A 22,561-nucleotide genomic window follows, 5' to 3' on the forward strand; every position below is an offset into this window, starting at 1 on the left:
AGAAATAAAACATATCCAAACTGGTAAGAAGGAAGTAAAACTGTCACTGTTTGTAGATGACATGATACTATACATAGAAAACCCTAAAGACTTTACCAGAAAACTATTAAAAGTAATAATAAATTCAGTAAAACTGTAGGATACAAAATTAATGTACAAAAAGTTAGTTCTCCTTTGTACTTGTGTCTCTAAAATTAGGATAATTTGATTCATAATAGGATTGATATAGAATTAAAACAGATAATTTATATAAATCCTCCAGCATCACATTTGCATACCGTAAGAGCGGTGTTATTAAAATGTCCATACTACCCAAAGCAACCTACAGATTTAATGTAATCCCTATCAAAACACAAACAGAATTTTTCACAGAACTAGAACAAATAATCCTAAAATTTTCATGGAATCACAAAAGATCCCAAATAGCCAAACCAGTCTTGAAAAAGAACAACAAAGCTGGAGATATCATAATTCCAGATGTCAAGATATACTACAAAGCTGCAGTAATCAAAACAGTATGATACTAGCACAAAAATGGACACATACAACAACAGAACAGAATAGAAAGCCCAGAAATAAACCCACACTTTTATGGTCCACTAATCCACAACAAAGGAGGCAAGAATATACAATGGAAAGAAGGCAATTTCTTCAACAACTGGTGCTACGAAAACTGGACAGCTACATGTGAAAGAATGAAATTGGAATACTTTCTTATACCACACACAATAATAAACTCAAATGTATTAAAGACCTAAATGTCAGACCTAAAAGCATAAAATTCCTAGAAGAAAGAATACACAGCAATTTCTTTGACATCAGCTGTAGAAACATTTTTCTAGATATGTCTCCTTTGGTAAGAGAAACAAAAGCAAATTAAACTTCTAGGACCACACCAAAATAAAAAGCTTTTGCACAGTGAAGAAAGCCATCAAGAAAAGAAAAAGAGGGCAGCAGTGGGGGTGGCTCAACGGTTTAGCACAGCCTTAAGCCCAGGGCGTGATCCTGGAGACCCGGGATCGAGTCCCACGTCGGGCTCCCTGCATGGAGCCTGCTTCTCCCTCTGCCTGTGTCTCTGCCTCTTTCTCTTTCTGTATCTCTTATGAATAAGTAAAATCTTAAAAAAAAAAAGAAAAAGATAATCTACCAAATGGGAGAAGATATTTGCAAATGATCTATCTGATAAGGGGTTCATACCCAACACCAACTCAAAACTGAAACTAAATAATGTAATTAAAAGTGGAAGAGGATATGAATAGACATTTTCCCAAAGAAGGCATACAGACCCATGAAAAGATGCTGAACATCACTAATCAATAGGAAAATTAAAATCAAAGCCACAATGAGATCTCACCTCACAGCTGTCAGAATGGTTGAAATAAAAAACACAAGAAACAACAGGTGTTGGTGATGATGTAGAGAAAAAGAACCCTCGTACACTGTTGGTGGGAGTGCAAGCTGGTGCAACCAATATGCACAATAGTCCGGAAGCTTTTCATTTTTTTAAAAGATTTTATTTATTTATTCATGATAGACATAGGGGGAGAAAGAGGCAGAGACACAGGCAGATGGAGAAGCAGGCTCCATGCAAGGAGCCTGATGTGGGACTTGATCCCGGGACTCCAGGACCGCGCCCTGGGCCAAAGGCAGGCGCCAAACCGCTGAGCCATCCAGGGATCCCCCAGAGGCTTTTCAAAAAATTAAAAATAGAATTATCATATGATCCAGTAATTACACTACAGGGGATCTACTCTAAGAAAATGAAAACACTAATTTGAAAAGATACATACACCCCAATGTTTATTGCAACATTATTGACAGTAGCCTAGATATGGAAGCAACTCAAGTGTACATCAATAGATGAATGGATTAGAATGTTGGTTTCATATAATTATATTTTATATAATTATATATAATACATATATTTTTATATATCTATAAATAGGATATATTATATAAAATTTATATTATATCATAAAATATATATAATTTATATTTGATTATTTATATTTCTATTTTATTTAATTGCATTATAAAATCATAGAAAAATTGTATATTATATATAAAATTCTACATAATTTTTATTTATATTCATATTATTATATTTTATATATTTATAAATATAATATACATTATATATAATTATAAAGTTATATATAATGTATATTATATTATTTTATTGATATTTAATATTTTATTTATATTGCATTAAAAATTATATATAATTTTTATTTATATTATATATATGTAATGGAATAGTATTTGGCCATAAGAAAGAATGAAATCTTGCCATTTGCAACAACAGGGATGGATCCAGAGAATATAATGCTAAGTGAAATAAGCCAAACAAAGACAAATACTGTATAATTTCATTGATATGTAAAATTTAAGAAACAAAACAAATGAACAAAGAAAAAAGAAAAGGGGGACAACAGACTGTTAAGTACAAACTGGTTGGTCAAAGTGTACAAACGTTCAGTTATAAGATGGGTAAGTTCAGGGGATCTAACGTACAATATGGTGACCAGAGTTAATAGTACTGTACTGTGTACTTGACATTAGCTAAGAGAGTAGATCTTAAGTGTTCTCACCAGACATGCACACACACACACACACACACACACACACACACACACACACACAGAGATAAATATGTGAGGAAATAGATGTATCAATTAGCTTGATTGTGGTAATCATTTCACAATGTATATAAAACCGTAACATCATACATCTAAAATATATACAATTTTTGTCATTCATACCTCAAAAAAGCTGGGGAAAAATTAATCTGTTTTCATATTAATAAGATACATTCATATTAAGAGATGTTTTTGAGTTTATAACACCACTAAAAATGATCATAATAAAATTTTTAAAAATTGAAGCAGACGTCCTTCCTCTTTATAGGAGAGTGAGTCGGGCTGTTCAGAGTGCCCCCATCACAGCAGTTCCCTGCCAACTGAGCAACTGGTCAGAGTGGACAGATTGCTTTCCATGTCAGGACAAAAAGGTAAGAACTTGGTGACTGGTTTTGGATTATTTAATATTTGAATGGTGTACTAGGCACCTAAATGGAGATGAACAGGTCTATAAATTTAGAAATCTGGGAAGAAATCAGGTCTAGAAATAGGTATTTGGGAGCCATGGATACCTGGATGGTAGAACTTTTTCTGATTTTGTTTAGAAGCCATTACTGGGTGAGGCTGCAAAAGATAATGTATATTATGTTTTGTGTGCAGAGAGGTGGCCATTCAGACATGGACACACTGATCTCTATGGTCTCTCTGGGTCCTGGTCAATCTGTTAGCCTCCAATGATGATCATCTACAGGGGCTAATGACGCATGGGGGAGCCAAGATAAACCAGAGAATGTTCCTAAGGATTCTACGTTTACAGACTGAAAAGGCTGGCACACCCAATGAATGCACATGAGTCTATCTTGCCCACCTAAATGGTTTTGAATGGTCCAAAATGGCCACTAACCCCAGTGGCATCTCAAGGGAAGGGGAACTTTGGGAGCACTCGGAGAGGAGTATTCTGACCTTGTTCAGGGGTTACTGGCTCATGGTGATAATAAAAGGCAGAATAACTTCTGTTCTGTTTAATTATATTTTAAGATCTTTACAGACAACACATGCCTTTACTGGATGAGCCCAGGGTAGGATGCCTCCAGGCTCCCACCTCTCTCAATCGGTATACTACTGCCTAAAGCATGTCTATTGGCACATTACTATCAAGTCTAAGTGTTTAAGCACTGATTCTCCAGCTTAGATTCTGGCTTTGCACCTTATTTGCTGTGCTACTTTGGGCATATATTTTATCCTCTCTATGCCTCAGATTCCTCATCTATAAATGGAAGTAGTAATAGTACTTATAGCATAGAGTTACTATGAGAGTTAAATGAGTAAGGTATACAAAGTGCTTTTCATGGCACCTTGGCATATAGTGAATGTTCAGTAACTCTTAGCTGTTTTTATAATTAACTAGCCATGTCCCCTTCTCCACTGCCTGAATCAAGACCGGCTCTTTTCTCACCTGAGCTTCTCCAGAGTGTTTTCTCCTGCCTCCAGACCTGCTCCTCAGTTAGGTATAGGGCTACTCTGTGAAGGCTTGATGAGTTGTTCAAAATCACATGGAATTCAAAATCATTACAGGTGGAAACACAATTTGGACCTAGTTTATTCAGCTTCTAAGCCTGAAATTATTTATTCTGCCTCTCTTGTTTCTGAGATATGCCAAAGATTCCTAGACTGCACTGCTCAAAAATATCTAGCTCCCAAATCTCATTTTGCTTTGATATCCTATGTTAGTTTTCTGAATCTGCTGTAACAAATTGCCACAAACTGGGTTGCTTAAAACAACAGAAATGTATTCTTTCACAGTTCTGGAGGCCAGAAGTTTGGTAGGGCCATGCTCCCTCTGGAGAGTCTAGGGGAGAGTCTGTTCTTTGCCTCTTCTGGCTTCTGGTGGCCATCAGCAATCCCTGATTTATGGCCAATCTCTGTGCTCCAATCTCTGCCTCTGCAGCCATATCACCTCCTCCTCTTCTGTGTGTCTACTTTGTATGTCTGTGTTAAATCTCCCTCTGCCTTTCCCTTATAAGGATACTGTGAGGACATTTGGGCCTACCTGGCTAATCCAGTATAATCTCTTCATTTCAAAAAGCTTAATAATATCTGCAAAGACCCTTTTTCCAAATAAGGTAACATTTACAACTTTCAAGGACTAGGATTTGACTTCTTTGCATGGCCATTATTAACTTCTTATATATTCTAAACTCTCTATCTATATCTATATCTAGATAGATAGATAGATGATAGATATAGATATATTTGTCCTGTGTTGCAGCTTAGATAACAGATATCACAGGTGAATGATTTACTATTTAGATCAGAATTGAATTACTCCTTTCACTACTCAAAAAGACATATGTGTCTATTTTTTTGAAAGATCTTTTATTTATTTGAGAGAGGGAGAGAGAAAGAGAACACGGGGGGTGGGGGTGGGGTGTGGTACAGAGGGAGAAGCAGACTCCCTGCCAGAACCTAACCTGGAGCTGAATCCCAGGACCCTGGGATCATGACCTGAGCCAAAGGCAGATGCTTAACTAGCTGAGCTACCCAGGCACCCCAACATATGTGTCCTTAAAATAATCCTTAAAATCATTAAATTCTGTTAATTACTTAAGTGAAAGACCACCCTAGTTTCTTCTTATTAATGTTTTTTTCTCCCTCTCAAAATCACCCAAAGATGTGCATTTCTGGAAAGAAACATTATCAACCAGCTAGAAAAGAAAATTATGTCTTAATGATACCAACACAGGCACCAGCACGGAGAAGTCTCTAAGGGAGTATCTGCACCAACCTCTCTGCAGCACAATGTCTTCATTATTTGATAACAACCCAGAAAATGGGAATTCAGTGGGAATGAACCTTGTGTCTGTACCAGCATTCCAATACAGAAACCACAAGAAGGATGATAATGGCATTTATAGTTACCATTTATTAAATAATTTTTATATATCAGGCACTGTGCTAATGCTTTAGTAAATTGTCTTAGTTGACTTTCACAGCCTAACTCTAAGATACCATTGCCCTTTTGGTTAGGTCACCAATAGAGACACAGCCTAGATTTAACTCTTGGTCAGTCGGATTCGAAAATGCCCATGTGCCTAACCACTTCACTCTACTACCTCCCCTTGAACTCTGTGAAGAATCATAATGATATTAGTGGCTATCTAATCCAATCCCCACTCAGTCATAAATCCTTCTGGAGTAGCCCAACAGCTGGCTACAAAAATGATGCTGATGTTGATAACTATTACTAATGAGTGCACTCCAGGAAACAGGCCAAGTGCTGACTTCTATACAAGTCTTATCACTAATCTTCACAAGACTCTCCTATCTCTCCTTCTACAGATGGGAAAACTGAGGGTCAGAGATGTTAAGTAATTTATCTAGTGATGCACAGAGAGTGAGCAGCAGAACTGGAATTCCAACCCAGCTTAAAAATGGGATTCAGAATAGTCTTTAACCTCCTCAACTTGTGAGGATTAAATGAGATAAAGAATGTGAAGTATCCCGCCAGTAGTGAGCACTCAATAAATGGTAGCTATATAGCCATCATCATGTTGGTAACTGCAGTTCTTAAAACTCGGATGAACATTATGAAGAGTGACAAAATTTGGCTCTATATTAGTATGCTGAGTAGCGCTTTACATACCGTATCTTGGCAAGATGTGGGAAGAGAATTAAAATATCCTAATATTCCCAAACTGATTGTTAATTCTAATCTCTTCCCATTAAGTTTACAAATCTCTTATCACTCTTATTAACTGGGAGGCAGGAAAGGCAAATGGACAGGTTTGCTTTTCACCTTTTTTGCTACTCCTGTCTCTTTACTCTTGAGCAGTTGCAGAGGCAAAAGTAGGCAAGAGGAGAGAGAGGGGAAACTGCATGCTTCACACGCACCCACTGGAATCAGCTGGAAAAGACTCCACTGATAATGATGGGGAGAGCACTTCTTATTGAGCACCAATGATATGCCTGACACAGGGCTAGGTGCTTTGCTCACACATTCTCTCACTTAGTTCTCACAACACCCTTTCAAAGTGAAGGGTCATCACATCTACTTTACATATTAAAAAACAGGAACTCAGAAAAGGTAAGTGGCTTGCTTATGGTGAATTGGTAAGTGACTCTGTGAACCCAGTCAGTCTAAATTCTCATGCTCATGCTCTTTCACCTACAGGGAACAGGTGAAACAATCATTAGCAACTGTAATTGGTGAGGTCATCTTGATCAACCACCTCATTTTACAGATTTGGGAACTGAAGCACAAAGTATCAGGCATTGATACTTTATATAGCAAGTAAGAAATAGATTCAGGAATAAACAAACAAACAAACAAAATGCAGAACTAGACCTATAAATACAGAGAACAAATTTATGGTTTCCAGAGGGCTGGGGATGGGGAAGATGGGCAAAATGGGTAAGGGAAGTGGGAAATATAGGCTTCTATTTATGGAATAAGTAGGTCATGTGGATAAAAAGTACGGCATAGGGAATGTAGTCAATGGTATTGTAACAGCATTGTATGGTGATAGCTATGCTTGTGAACATATAACAGAGAAGTTGAATCACTCTGTTGTGCAATTGAAATTAAAGTAATATTGTGCACCAACTATACTGGAAGGAAGGAAGGAAGGAAGGAAGGAAGGAAGGAAGGAAGGAAGGAAGGAAGGAAGGAAGGAAAGAAAGAAAAGAAAGAAAGAGGCTAGGAATTCACTTTCTTTGCTGTTCAAACCACTGCTTTCCTACTTAGTTCCGAACAGTTTTGAAAGAAAAGCTTGTAGGCTGGGCCAAGGCAAGAGGCGGCAGAATATATGGAGCTCTCCATTCAGCATGTTTCCTATGTTAACTATTTTATCTTCTCAACTAGACGCTAAGCTTCTTTTTTTTTTTTGACGCTAAGCTTCTTGAAGGTGGGGATGGAATTTCATTTTTCTCTGGATATCCTAGTGCTCAGCTTCCTTCTTCTACATTAGTGCCCAAAGCTGTACACCATATAGAAAGTAGTATCATGAAACCATAGAGCTCCAAGATTGGTATGCATTTTTATTCTTTCTGTCTTTCTTTGAACAAGAATTTGTTCATGTGCAGTCAAAGCTGGACCCAGGGACTCAAATGATGTCTCTATCTCTTGGATGGGCTCTTTCTACCTAGTAGGCTAGATGACCACTTGATGCCCACAGTTCCTAGTAACTTCAGAAAAAAAGATACTGTCTTTTCCAATAGTTCAAGAAAATCTTCTGAGAGAATAATGATTGCTCTAAGGTTGAGTCATGATCCCAAAGCCAATCATTGCAATTTGGCAGATGTGGTACCCTGGTTGATCCGGCCTGGATCACACATTCCTGTGACTCAGGGGGTGATATCAATGCCACTCGAACCATATGAGATATGTCCCAAGGAAAGAGGATGCCATGACCAGAAGAAATGTTGCAGAGGGAAAGCAACAAACATCTTATAAAAGTACCTCTCACGTACATGACCATAGATTAAGTGTCAAGTGTGTGAAACCAAATAAGACATGGTCCTCCTTTTGCCACTCCATCCCCTGTTTGCAAACTATTCTTAAACTAGTGAGAAAGGTAAATAAACAAATAAGTTGACCAGGGATGACAAGTGGGAAGAGAGAAGGAGGCACAGGGAACTATAAAAAATGTAGAGGAGGTACACTGGGAATCATGAAACATGAATAGGTACTAACTGGTTGAAGAGGTGGGGAGAGAAGGTCCTTCCTAACAAGTAAAAAGAAATATTTTGTTCAAGTCTTTCATTTGATCTTTGGAGGACCTATTCAACATTCCCACTGGTTATTGTGCCACCCCTGGCTGAACAACACCACTTAGTAACACCCATCCCCTCAAAAGACAGCTTTTTAGGCAGCTCTCAATCATCAGACAGTTATTCCTTATGTTGAGCCGAGACCCGCCTGCACAAATCTTGTTTGATTGATAGACAGTGAATCTGTCTGGTTCAAAATCTGATTTAGTACCGATACCGGAGCCTCCTGCAACCAGACAAGTTTGGGGGAACCATCTGCAGTGGTGATGTCTGGGATCAAGCCAGCTGTCACAGTCCCACAGCTTGTCTACACCAAGCACAGTGTGGACAGGATTTCCAGTGTAAGGAGACAGGTGAGTAGCATTCCAGTGGGATAACAGCTGTGCCCTGTCAAACTAAATGTGCAAAAACAGTCACCCAGGAGCTTGTTCAAATGCCGACTCTCTAGCTCTTCCCCTAGTGGCTGTCATTCTGTAGGTTTGGGGTGGGGCTCAGGAAGCTACGTTTTAAGCCAACCCACCCAGTATCCCAAGTAATTTTGATATAAGTTTGTAGGAACATCCATTGATTAAATTCTAAATTAATTCACTCATTCATCCTTTCATTAAATAAATATTGATTGGGCACATATGTGCCAGGCAGTGGGCTACCTGCTGGTGACACAGAAGATGAAAAGGTAATGTGCCTGACAATGAGGTAGCCCTAGTGTCTTTGGGAGTGAGACCTACAAGGAGTCACAGGTCTAGTCGTAGACCTACAAGGAGACAATACTGTGTGATTGCCAGTGTAACGGGCATAGGCCCGTGGGTCAATGGCTCTCACTGGCTAGGAATGACCAAACTGTGTTGGGGAGTCAGAACAGGCTTTAAAGTGGCACTTGAGCTGAGACTTAGAAAGTAGCAATGAATTAGCGAGGAGAAAGAATATGCAAACACACACAGGGATTTAAGGACTGGCAATGGGTGCAGAATGATTGCAGGTCAGGGCTTTGGGAAGAGAGATAGGGGATGGGTCTGGTAGGGAACAGAGGGCCATACTGTGGCATTTGGAAGAACAGGAATGGAAGTCATGGAAGGATATAGAGCAGGGGAATGACATGGCCACTCTGATATTTTAGAAAGATCACTGGAGCTGCCACGTGGAGGATGAGTTTTAGAGGGGAGCCTGCTGCGGGGCCTGAGCTGGGAGTGGGAGCTAGGAGTAGGAAACAGGGTGGAAGGAGGGCAGAGGACAGAGAGATGAAGAGGGGTGAGGGGCTGCTTGGGAAGTGGGATGGATGTGGTGACTCTGGATGTGGGTCACGGGGGAGAGGGAGGAGTCTGAGAAGCTCCCACAGCCTCTCCTCTCTCTTAGGTCGCTGCCTGAAACGCCACCTTGTGTGTAATGGAGATAAGGATTGCTTTGATGGCTCTGATGAGGATGACTGTGAAGATGTCAGGGTGGCTGAAAATGACTGCAGCCAGTATGAACCCATTCCAGGCTCAGAGAGTGCGGCCTTGGGGTGAGTCTTGCCTTCCAGCTGTTTGGGGACACAGAATGGTTTCTCTTCCATCACCAGTATTATTTTGAGAACAGAAGAGGATCCTTTGGCAGTGCATCCCATGAGGCAGCCCTCTGAGGTAGCGTGATGGTCCACTTGGGCTACTATGACAAAATGCCACACATTGGGTGGCTTCTAAGCAACAGAAATTTATTTCTCATAGTTCTAGAGGCTGGATGTCTGAGGTCAAAGTGATGGCAGGATTGGCTTCTTTTGAGGCCACTCTTCTTGGCTCATCGATGGCTTTCCTTCCATGTGTGTCTGGGTCCTAATCTCTTTATCCTTTTTAAAGATTTTATTTATTTGAGAGAGAGAGTGAGAGAGCATGGGGGGAGGGGCAGAGGGAGAGGCAGAAGCAGACTCCCACTTAGCAGGGAGCCCATCCCAGGGACACTGGGCTCCATCCCAGGACTCGGATCACGACCTGAGCTGAAATCAAGAGTTGGATGCTTAACCAGCTAAGCCACCCAGGCACTCTTCTTCTTCTCCTCCTCCTCCTCCTCCCCCTCCTCTCCCCCCCTCCTCCTCCTCCCCCTCCTCTCCCCCCTTCTTCTTCTTCTTCTTCTTCTTCTTCTTCTTCTTCTTCTTCTTCTTCTTCTTCTTCTTCTTCTTCTTCTTCTTCTAAAGATTTATTTATTTGAGAGAGATAGAGCATGCAAGCAGGGGTAACGCAGGAGAAGAGAGAGAGAGAGAATTCTTAAGCAGACTACCCATTGAGCACCGAACCCAACACAGGGGTGCTCAATCCCAGAACCCCAAGATCATGACCCGAGCCAAAATCCAGAGTCAGCCACTTAACTGACTGAGCCACCCAGGTGCTTCCTAATCTCTTCTTATAAGGACACCAGTCATATTAGATTAGGGCCTAACAGCCCCATTTTAACTCAATTGCCTACGTAAAGACCCTCTCACCAAAATACAGTCAAATTCTGAGGTTTTGGGGCCAGGACTTCAACATCTAAATGTTAGACACAATTCAGCCCCTAATACTAATAAAAGGGGATTTTGTTTATTTTGAAAGTGATTGCGGGTAAATAGAGGAGAAGCATGAAATGGTGAGTTGTTAATTTGAAAAAAAATTCCCTCCTTATTGGCAAAAAGGTTGAAGACCATGATCTTGCTCTCATGTGATTCAAAGGAGCATTTGAATACACTTCCCAAGTGTGCTTTGCCCACACTGAACACCGACATCAACACAATGGCCCCACCTCCACTCCCAATAGCTGACACTTTGAGTTTTTCATTCTGCCAAGATCTCAGAAGGCTTTCCTGGTGTCCTTTTTTCGTTTTTTAATTTAAGGATGTCACAGTTTTTAAATTTTTATTTATTGCCACAGAAGTAATACATGTTTGTGGTAAAAACCAAAAGTCTTCCTTCATCCTCCCCAATCTGTACCCCAGAAGGCCACTTCTTCCTACTTCCTTCCCTGGAACTGACTGACGCCCGTCAACAGTTTGGTGTAGGACTTTCAGATCATGTAAAAAATACACTGACAATATACAATGCATGGAAGATATGCCTATAAGTATTGTACATGATACCCATAAGTATATTTTACATAAATGTGATCATACTATACATATTGTGTGTAACTTGATTTTTACTTAACAGTATATTTTGAAGGTTCCCTCCACCCCCATTTTCTACTGTCTTTTTCTAAGAAACATAGTGTTCTATAGCAGGGGTCAGCAAACTGGCCTGAAGGCCAAATTCAGGCTGCTTCCTATTTTTGTAAATAAATGTTTATTGGGACACAGCTTTCATCCCCCAATGATGGGTGTTGAGTATTTGCAACAAAGACCCATGGGCTATATAAAGCCCATGTTTAATATCTGGCCCTTTATAAAAAAAAGTTGCTGACTCTTCTCCCATAGTATAAATACATGAAAATATATTTGTTTACTTCCTATTGAAAGATAATTAGCTTGTTCCCATTTTCCCCTCTTATAAACAATGCTGCAAGGAACATCCTTGTACCTTTTCTTTGTATGTGTGTGAGTATTTCTGCACAGATTTCCTAAAAGTGGAATTTCTCTCTGTCTTTTCACTTTCACTGGGTCTTCTGCAATCTGCTTTTCTAAATATACATGGCTTAGTAACCTCATATGCTTAGAGGTTATAATTATAATCTTAGGAGTAATTATTTCTTTGAATTTTTGTTTAGCTCACTAGAGAGTCTATATTTATAAGCTAAAAGCAGAAACATGTTTAATGGGCAAAAAGGAAAGTAAGGGGGCAAAGTAAAGGGAAGGCACCCAGATTTTGTATCAAAAAAAAATTTAGCTGTGACTACAGGCGAATTACCTACTTTTCCTGAGCTTCAATTTCTGCATTTACAAATTGTCATGAGGTTGAAAGTTAATGAATGCTGAATGTCTGGTAGAGTGTGTATTCAATTCACCATAGCTATTACCACATCACTTCCATTAATATGAAGAAAGAGATGGAGAGAGGAGGTGAAGAATGAAGGTAACATACCTTGAATTTCTACTGTATGCCAAGTGCTCTATAATTATCCATTTATTCCTTTGAGGCAGGTATTATTCATAGTTAACCCCCTGCTCATCTTCTGCCCTTGTGCCTTTTCACTGAGGGAACGAGCAAATATGACAAATGCTATACCAAAGGCAATCACTGAATGCCATGAGAACACAGAGGAAGCAACAATACTCTGTCCAGGATAATCATAGAAGGTCAGATAGAGGAGGCAATGTTTGAGTTGGGTTTAAAAGGCTGCATAGGAGTTTGAAGGGCAGAGACAAGCAAGCATTTTATTATCTATATCAGAAGAGGCTTTGATTGTTAGGCCTTAGATCTCTTAGCCAAATTGAAATGGTTTTGTTCAGTTAACTCTCTCCTTTGTAGAAGATTAAGGCTTTCTTTCATCTGTGTAACACTGTTCATGCCTCAATATAGTTCAGTCATCTATAGCCTAAAATGTAGTTCTTGGGCAGATGGATGTGAAATGCCTCCCAGAGGGTGAAGTGAAGGAAAGTGTTTCTGGAAGGGTATTGGGCTAGAGGAGAGGAAGTATCATTTGTGGAGTGCCTAATATGTTTTATAACTTTGCTTCCATTTTACTTTTTGTTTTCCCTTTTTTTTCCATTTTACTTTAATACTCTCATTTAGACTTCACAAAAAACATGAGAAGTAGTTTTATTATGCCTGTTCTTCAAATGAGGAAAATAAGCTTCAGAAAGCATCTAGAATGTGTCCAGATTCACACAGCTAGTATGTGACAGAGCTAGAAATTAAACAGGAGTCTCCATGATCTTCAAATCACACCCTCTGCTGTTCCATGCCACCTTGAAGACAACAGCCTTTCTGAGGATTAGAGTCTCAACTTGGTACTGAGAGTCAACATGTCAAATCTATTTTTTACCAGCAGAGCTTTTCTGAAACAGCATAAAGATAACAATAGCAACATTTATTCAGTATTTGATATATGCTAAGTACTTTCTGGTTCCTTTGTATGTTGTAACTCATATTTAACTCTCTGAGGGCAGCTGTATTAACTGCTTTTTATAAATGACTAAACTGAGGCATAGAGAGGTTAAATGATTTGCCCAAGGTCACATAGTGAGGTTTAGCAGAGCTGGGATATGGGTTCAACCTGTTGGACTCTGTTATTGGATTTCTGATAATTGTGCCTATTCTGTAACTCACACAACAAATTTTTAGGAGTACCTTCTCTGTGGGAGCATCGTTGTAGGCAAGGATAGAGCTGTCAGCTGCTCTGGTCAAAGGGAACTGGGGCCCAGCTGAACCCACTGAGGTTTCCAGTGTTACCCAAAGTGGAATTTAAGGTACTTTGAGGAACCCGAGGGCTCCACCCAGAACCAAGTCTGAGAAGCCACTGCTTGGACCAGCAATAACGTCTTCTGGAAGAGAGTTTATGCTATCTTGGCCTTTTCAGTGTTCTCTCCCAGAAGCTATCTGCCTTTTTGATTTAGATACAATATCCTGACCCAGAAAGAAGCTCAGCATGTGTATGACCCCAGGTATTATGGGGGCCAGTGTGAGACAGTATACAATGGGGAATGGAGGGAGATTCGATATGACCCCACCTGTGAGCGTCTCTACTATGGAGAGGATGAGAAGTACTTCCGGAAACCCTACAACTTCCTCAAGTACCACTTTGAGGTAAGTCTGCATGGGGTGCTCACAGGCTACTGGAGGGTGGGGGCGGGGAGAGAGAGGCCTGTGGATGGAGATGGACTCCTTGATTTGGAAGGTTCTAGTTGCCATAGAGCTTGCTGGCGGCTGAAGTTCCCCTGACATCTGCCCCTATGCATGCTCCATGCTGGAGGGCACTGACAATGAGGGCAGGGCCAATGACAGGCAGGACAGAAATGTGACCATCCACTTGCTACATCTTGGCTCCATTCCATAATCAATGACACAGATCCCGGGTTCAGTTCTCATAAGGCCTGTTTCCATGTTGTGCTCTTGTAGAATATAAGTATTTGGGACCTTGAGCAGATCATTGCCCCTCCCTGGGCCCAGTTTCCTGCCATGTAAATTAGGGATCAGGACAGGAGGTGTCTGGGTAGGGTTCTGAGCCCAAGGCCCCCAGTTTCACCAAGAGCAGCTCCCCACTGATCACCTTCTTTCTTTCTTTTTTTAAATTCCAGTATAGTTAGCATACACTATTATATTACTTTCATGTGTACAGTATAGTGATTCAATAGCCCCACAGGATACCTGTGCTTATCAGGTTAAGTGCACTCTTAATTCTCTCTTCCTGTTTCACTCATCCTCCCCCTACCTCCTCTCTGCCAACCACTTGTTTGTTCTCCATATTTAAGAATCTTTTTTTTTTGTTTCTTTTTTCCTGTGTTCATTTGTTTTGTTTCTTATATTCCACATTTGAGTGAAATCACATGGTGTTTGTCTTTCTCTGATAACTTTCTTATCTTGGTTTTCCATATGTGATTTTTTTTTCCATATGTGATTTTGTTTAAAGAAAGGGATCTGCTGTTGAGAAGTGCTTGCAAAATGCTGCTGATCCCTAAATTCCATCCATCTCTAAAATTCTGTGGTGTTCTGGTCGCTCAGAGCGCAACATGGCTCATGACCAGCTCCAGGGCCTCTACTCCCAACCATTCCTTGCTGTACCCCTTACCCTCTAGGTAAGATAGCTACACAGACAGCTTCACTGGTTGCTCACATGTACCAGATCATACACTTCCACACAAATTGTCTCATTTAATCCTCACAAACACAATGAGGTATATGTTATCATTGCCCCATTTCAGATATGAAAAGACCAAGAGACTTAGAGGGATAAAGTATCAGGCCCAAAGGTATGCTGCAGTAGGTGGCAGAGACAAGATTCAAACCCAGATTATCTCAATGAAGCCTGGCTATAAGTCATTTAAAAGGAAAGACAGATTATACACATTACATGCATATAGTCATATGCATTCTTTCTTTGCAGAGAGATGGTAGGATCCAGGGATTCTGAACAATTACTAGTTACATTCCCCCTCCCCCAACTTTCTCAAGAAAAAAGTACTGAAGACAGGACAAGTCCACCCCACTCCTTGCTTTGGAATATTCTATTTCCCCATCCCACTTCCACCCCTACTTCCCTACCCCACTTGCACTGCTACCATCAAGCCTATGGTAAGCTGAGCTGGAAGACACAGACAATGCCATTTCCCTAACCTTGAAGATAGTCTGAGGCTTATGTGTCCAGCAAGACAGACTAGGCTATGCTGTGGCAACAAAGGATTCTGAAGTCTCAGTGCTTTAAAGCAGCAGTGGCCCTATGCTACATGTCTATCCTAGGGTGGAAGGGGAACTCATCATCACAGACACTTGGGATCCAAACTAATGGAGGTTCTATCTCAACACATGCTTCTGTGATTGCAGAGCTAACCACTTGTGCTTAAGCCTTACTCTCTTGGCTTAGGCCAGGAACAAAGCCATGCCTCTGTTCAAGCTGGAAGAGAAGTGCAACCCTACCGTGTGCCTGGAATGAAATAACCCTGCATTTGTGGGCAGCACTAGAGCATACTTTGCCTGCAACTCCCACCACCTGCTCTCCTTCCTTGACCCTTTCCTCCCAGATCTGCACCCAGATGTGGCTTTCTGGATATCTCCATTGCAGAGATAGGTGATCTCCCCTACAGGAAGGATAAGTCAGCTGGAAAAAAAAATCTGTATTCAAACAATATAGCATTTTATCAGAATCATGAGTTGTGTGTATGTGTGTGTGTGTATTTAAAAATAAATTTTTTTAGCACTGCCACTAAGCAATAACTAAACTAACTGCTGTATTTTTGGTATTTTAGTGAGTGAGCATCAATCTGACGCCTGGAGTAGCCTTTTAAAGTAATTATTTATAATAATCTGCAACTTGAGATATTTTACAGAACAAAGATTTAAATATGAAGCACAAATTGTAATATAACTTATGTGCACAAAGCTAACATCTGTTTGCTTCTTTTCAGGCGCTGGCAGATACTAGATTCTCTTCAGAGTTATATGATGATGCACATGACCTTCTTTCTAAAGTAAAAAATAACAACTTTGTGTCGACCGGAGTGACTGTGGGTGTGAGCTTCACAGACAGCTCTGTAAAGGTGGATGTGGGTGTATCCAGTTCACAAAACTCTTCATCCTTGGATGAGTTAAAGAAGTATAATAAGAAGGTATTAAAGCATAATGCCTGTGTCAAACAGTATTCCATAATCTGCACTGAACATGTATTACCTTAATTGCATTAAAAAGTACAGTAGTAATTGAACTGCACTTGCTTGTGTAATTGGAAATGTCTGATCAGTGGTAATCATGTTTGTTTTTCTTATTACGCTTTTGGACACAGAATCATCACAAAGGGAATAAAATTAAATGATAAGAGTAGAACTCTTATCGCTTCACCCCATTCTTTTTCATGGTTACCTGGAGCATACAGGGAAATACTTAGAATAGTAATGGCTTAAAGGGAAACAGCCAGGCCCTGTGAACTAGATTTGGAAGCATCCTAAAGCAAGCCAGGCTTTTCTGAATAGATTGGAGGACTGGCATGCTCTATCAATCATTCATTTATTTATCAGACATTCACCACTAACTTCCTATTAACCTAAGTGACCGGGCAATGCTTCCTTGAGGAACGGACATCCACCTAAACTGGCATCAATTTTTTTTGTATTTTTAATAATTTTTTTTAAAAAACTGGCATCTAAAGACTAGTACAGGCTGTCCCAATGAAGTGAGGTGGAAGTTAGTAGTGGATGTTCTGGGCCAAGGGAACAGCATTGCACAAAGGCCTAGAGATGACAGACTGCCTCACACAAATTTGGGATTGCAAAGACTTCAACCAGCTGACCCACAGGATGGGAAGGGAAAGTAGGGAGTGACAGAGATGGAGAAATCATCTGGTAAATATTTACTGAATTGATTAAAAGTTTACCAAAAGCCTCAACAGTATTGATACCAGAGCTGTAGATTTACTTGGAGCTCAAAACATTATTCTGGATGATGACAATACAGTTATGAAAATTAACTTATCAACAGATATAAATTACATCTGGGAGCTTTGCCACAAGCAAAGTTAGCTGTCGCTCTGAAGGGAAAGTATGGTTCTGAGATCTGGCTATCACATGGTCATGTGGACTTTTCTCAAAGCAGGTGGCCTTTTCAAAATTTCACTATCACTTTGGATCAAGGTTTACTTGGAAGCAATGGCCATACACGATCCTCTTCTTAATTTTTTTTTTTTGAGAGAGAGAGGGGGAGAGGGGCAAGAGAGCCTGAACGAGAAAGGGGCGGGGTGGGGGAGAGAGAATCTTAAGCAGGCTCTATGTTCAGCATGGAGCCTGATGTAGGGCTTGATCTCATAACCCTGAGACCATGACCTGAGCCAAAACCAAGAGTCCGACGCTCAACTGACTGAGCCACCTAGGCACCCTGATCCCCTTTCCCTTAAACCAATCCAATATTACCCCATTCTTATCTTTTTTATTATCCCAGGAGCCTGCTTCACTTTATTACTTAACAGTACAAGATTACCACTAGAACATAAGCTCTATGATGGGAGGGGTCTATGTCATTCAAGATGATGTCCTCTGCTCCTAGCATAATGCAATTGACTAATGCAAGGCTCTTACTTGTTCAGTAAGTTCCCTAAATAAATAATGTTGGCATTCCATGTCATCAAAAATATTCCTAAGCATAATTTTTCATGGATACTGAATATTTGTGTAGGAGGTTGCTTTGTGCCATGTAGTAATTAGAGCAGGGAACTGTGTGGAGGTGACAATGGACTGGGGACAGAACAGAGTGAGCAGCACCGTGGAGTGCGTTGCAGTAATCAACCCAGTTGAGAGTTGAGAAGGGGACCTGAACAGGGGTAGGGGGAACAGAGATGCAGGCACAGGAGAGGCAGCCAGGCACATCCTGGTGTTTAATACATGCCTGTAAAATAGAATAATACTTCATTATGTGTATTTATGTTCATATGTTTATATATATATGTCATAAGTTTATGACATAGTCACTATATATAGTCATATGTTTATATATAAATTTATATGTTTATATATATAAACATATTTCCCATATATATATTCCCTATATATATATATATATGAACATATTTCCCATAGCTCCTAAATGCTGCCTTTCACATCATGCCATGTAATAAAATGTGTACTCTTTCTTCTTTTCCCTTATTCCATGGTGGTGGTTGTTGGCAGAAATATAGCTTCCTCAGAGTTTTCACAAAGGTGCAGACTGCTCATTTTAAGATGAGGAGAGATAATATTGTGCTGGATGAAGGCATGCTGCAGTCATTAATGGAACTTCCGGAGCAGTACAATTATGGCATGTATGCCAAGTTCATCAATGACTATGGCACTCACTACATAACGTCTGGATCAATGGGCGGCATTTATGAACATATCCTGGTGCTTGACAAAGAAGAAATGGAATCACAACGTAAGTAGAACAGCAGCTTTATGCACACAGTGGCCAACACATGGTGTTGCAGTTTTCTGAGCGCTGACTATGAACCACATATGATCTCATTTGAGAAAACCGTATAAGGTAACATACCTAATATTTGTGCAGGAGGTTGCATTGTGCAGTGCTGTAATCAGAGCAGAGAGACCTGTGGAGGTGACAATGGACTGGGGGCAGAACAGGGTGAGGAGCACCAAGAAGGACATTGTAGTAAACACCCCAGTTAAGAGTATTATTATTTATAGGGAACTGAGGGCCAGAGGGGTGAAATGACTTCCTAGGAAGCATCACAAACAGTATTTGAACTCAGACTTGTCTGGCTCCCCAAGACTATGTGTTTTCTATTGCACTACAATTACCTCTTTGATAATAATAAATAATATTTGGGATTTTGTTATTTACAATGTTAAACCTTGGGGATGCCTGGGTGGCTCAGTGGCTGAGCATCTGCCTTTGGCTCAGGGTGTGACCCTAGGGTCCTGGGATCAAGTCCCACATTGTCTTCCCCACAGGAAGCCTGATTCACCCTCTGCCTGTGTCTCTGTCTCTCCTTCAATGTCTCTCATGAATAATCTTTAAAAAATGTTAAAACTTGTTATAAATATAGATCCTTGGTTAATAGAACTGCCATATAATCAGTCAGTGATGCTAGAAACCTGGAGTCATCCCATATTCCTCCTCTCGTTTACCCCTGCAGATCTCAGAGAACCTTCAATTCTGGCTCTGGACTAGCCTTCATACCTGCCACCACCACCCCCTCCCCCAACCGTCTCCTCCACCCATCCAGTGGTAGGCTGGGTTCTCACCTGTCACTTATCACTGCATTGGCTTCTAAATGGTCTCTAGGGGGACGCCTGGGTGGCTCAGCAGTTAAGCGTCTGCCTTCCACTCAGGGCTGATCCTGGAGCCACAAGATCGAGTCCCATATGGGGCTCCCTGCATGGAGGCTGCTTCTCACTCTGTCTCTGCCTCTGTCTCTGCCTCTCTCTTTCTATGTCTCTCATAAATAAATATATAAAATATTAAAAAAATAAATGGTCTCTAGGGGAAGGCTCACCTCTGCAATCCATTCTCAACAACTGCTTCCAGAATGATCTTTCATTGTACAGATACAATGATATCACTGAGAAAGGCGCTGAATGGGATGAGCACTGGATGTTATACCACATTTTGGGAGATTGAATTTAAATTTTAAAAATGTAATAATAAATAAACAAATAAAAATACATAAAATAAAAAACAAAAAACAATATCACTTCTTTGCCTAAAATCCTGAATAGCGAAACTCCTTAACACAGCATCAACAGCCATCATGGTCTCAGTCTGAATGGCTAGAACAGTGATTCTTGAAGGGTGGATTCTAACTGCAGCATCAGCGTCACCTGGGAACCTGTTAGAAATGTAAATTCTCAGGCTCCCATCCCTATTAAATCAGAAACTGGTAGAGGACCCAGCAGTCTGTATTTTAACAAGCCCTCCAGGTAATTCTGATGCTCACTACAGTTTGAGAATCACTGACCTAATCAATGAGTGAGTAAAAGGCTAAGAGATCTCTCCATATTTCAAAGCTAAATTCAAATTCCCAGTTTCAAGAAGTTTCCCGGACTGCACCAGCTCAAAATGTCCATTTCTTTCCCTCAGCACCTTCATATAAACCTCACACTATTTAGTCTTCAAAAGATAATTTTCCAAATTATAATATTTTTCTCATAAAGATAGCAAGATCTTTGAAAGCAAGGATTATGTCTGACACTTCTTTATCTCTTTAGCACTCAGCACAGCTCTTAGTACGTAGTATGTAAAACAAGACATGGAGTTTGAAAGAGGGCATTAATTTAGATTCCTGGTTAGAGTCATTCATTAATTCATCCATCTATCCATGTATTTATTCTTTTATAATTCAAATATCTCTTGGCTATCTATTATGTGTCTGTGCTACGGATACAATGGTGAGCAAATCTAAATATGGTCCCCATCCTCTTGCAGCAGAGTACTGCCTTCCTAATAGCAGGCCTTAAAATCAATGTATGGATCACAAACAACTTTTTAAATAATAGCAACAAAGGAGAGAATAGAAAATATCACAGAGGATTAGAGGTAGTGAATAGAAGTTATTGCTTGAAGAAATGTTTTCCAGTTAAATAAAGACATACATACATGTATGGAATCATGATACAAAACAAATAGTTTACAATAGATCAATATAAAAAAGGAGTTTGAAAAACTAATTCAAGTAATTCAAGTGGGTCTTTTTAGAATCATCAAAAAATGCAAAGAAGGAAACACAGTTAACATTTGTTGAGGACCTACTAGGTTCCAGGTACTTGAACCTCATTCTCATTTAGTTTTCTTGACAACACGTGGTGGCTGGTAGTATCCCAGTTTTATCCCATAAATGCTGAGGCTCCTCGGGGAGGTTAATTACTTTGCCCAGGGCTGCAGGAAGCTGGCGTCAGAGCCCTGGACCTATGGTCTTTCCACCATGTGGTCCTGGGTAGAGCCTTTCATTTGGGTTCTGTCTTTGGTGTTGGATTACTAATTAATTGTCTGGGGTGTCTCATGGCCCCTCCTCTTTAAAATCTGTGAGGCAGAAATGGGCTTCCAATGTGGTTAATATTCAAAAGGAGCCCACCAACAAATTGTCCCAGGGATAATTACCTCAGCTCTGTTTATAGAAAACCATATGTCGATAATAGCACAATTTGCTATTTGTGAAGAGCTGATTTTCTATAAATCCGGAAAGTTAGTGTTGCTTTTCTATAAATATGGAAATGTGCTAATCATCACCTCATCTGCTGGAGACCGCTAATAAATCAGAATTCCATTTACATATTAACCTACAAAGAACAAAAATATCTACCTTCTTTCCCTTTGACAAATCGAATCATGCATGCTCTTCTTGCCATGTTTGATATTTTTCTAGTTCCTTCTTTGTCTCTGTCATCCTCTGTCTCTCCCTTTCTCTTCCGTGCCTTTCTTTCTCTTTCTTTCTGTCCTTCCTCTTTGTTACTGTCTCTTTCTCTGTATCTTTGATCCATATCAAATAATAATATTTATATTCTATAAAGTGCTTGTTTCTAAGAAACACCCCATGTGGTGTATGTTCATGTCCTCAAAGAGCTGAGCTTGGTATGGAATGATTAAGTGAACACACTGGCTGGTTTGCCCTGGAAGAATCTTTTGTCCTTGGGTTTGCCTCAGATCCTCTCTGGGTTCACCCCAGAGGATGCACAAGACTGTTTTCTCCTAATGTGTCCCTTTAGATAAAATGCTTCTCCCTCAAAGGCAGCATGAAAACATGCATCAAAAATAAAAGGATGTCTTAGAGTTTTCAGTGTACAGGTCTTGTAAAAGTCTCTGAAATAGTAGGACATTGATTAAAGAAAAGAAGATACCAGTAAATGGAAAGATATTCTGTGCTCATGGACTGAAAGAATATTGTTAAAATGTCTATACTACCTGAAGCAATCTACAGATACAATGCAGTCCCTATCAAAATTCCAATGACATTTTTTTTCAGAGAACTAGAGCAAATAGTTCTAAAAATTATGCAGAACCACAAAGATATCAAATGTCAAAACATTCTTGAGAAATAAGAACAAAGCTGAAGGTGTTGCACTCCCTAGTTTTGAACTATACTACAAAGTGGTAGTCAACAAAACAGTATGGTATTGGCATAAAAACTGACATACTGACCGATGG

At 40.1% G+C, this 22,561-nt stretch overlaps 1 protein-coding gene across 1 annotated transcript in view; it reads left to right on the forward strand.

Annotated features, from left to right (window-relative positions):
- Positions 1-22,561, forward strand: part of C8A (complement C8 alpha chain) — a 65,355-nt gene that overhangs the window by 14,032 nt on the left and 28,762 nt on the right. The window contains exons 2-7 of the mRNA XM_055307002.1: positions 2,908-3,010; positions 8,557-8,701; positions 9,702-9,849; positions 13,843-14,032; positions 16,348-16,548; positions 18,595-18,835. Of these exons, the coding sequence (XP_055162977.1) occupies positions 2,908-3,010; positions 8,557-8,701; positions 9,702-9,849; positions 13,843-14,032; positions 16,348-16,548; positions 18,595-18,835 (1,028 nt within the window). The remainder of the gene's footprint in view (positions 1-2,907; positions 3,011-8,556; positions 8,702-9,701; positions 9,850-13,842; positions 14,033-16,347; positions 16,549-18,594; positions 18,836-22,561) is intronic.

The sequence above is a fragment of the Nyctereutes procyonoides genome, unplaced genomic scaffold (genome assembly GCF_905146905.1).
Source record: "Nyctereutes procyonoides isolate TBG_1078 unplaced genomic scaffold, NYPRO_anot_genome, whole genome shotgun sequence".
In the NCBI taxonomy this organism is placed as follows: Eukaryota; Metazoa; Chordata; class Mammalia; order Carnivora; family Canidae; genus Nyctereutes; species Nyctereutes procyonoides.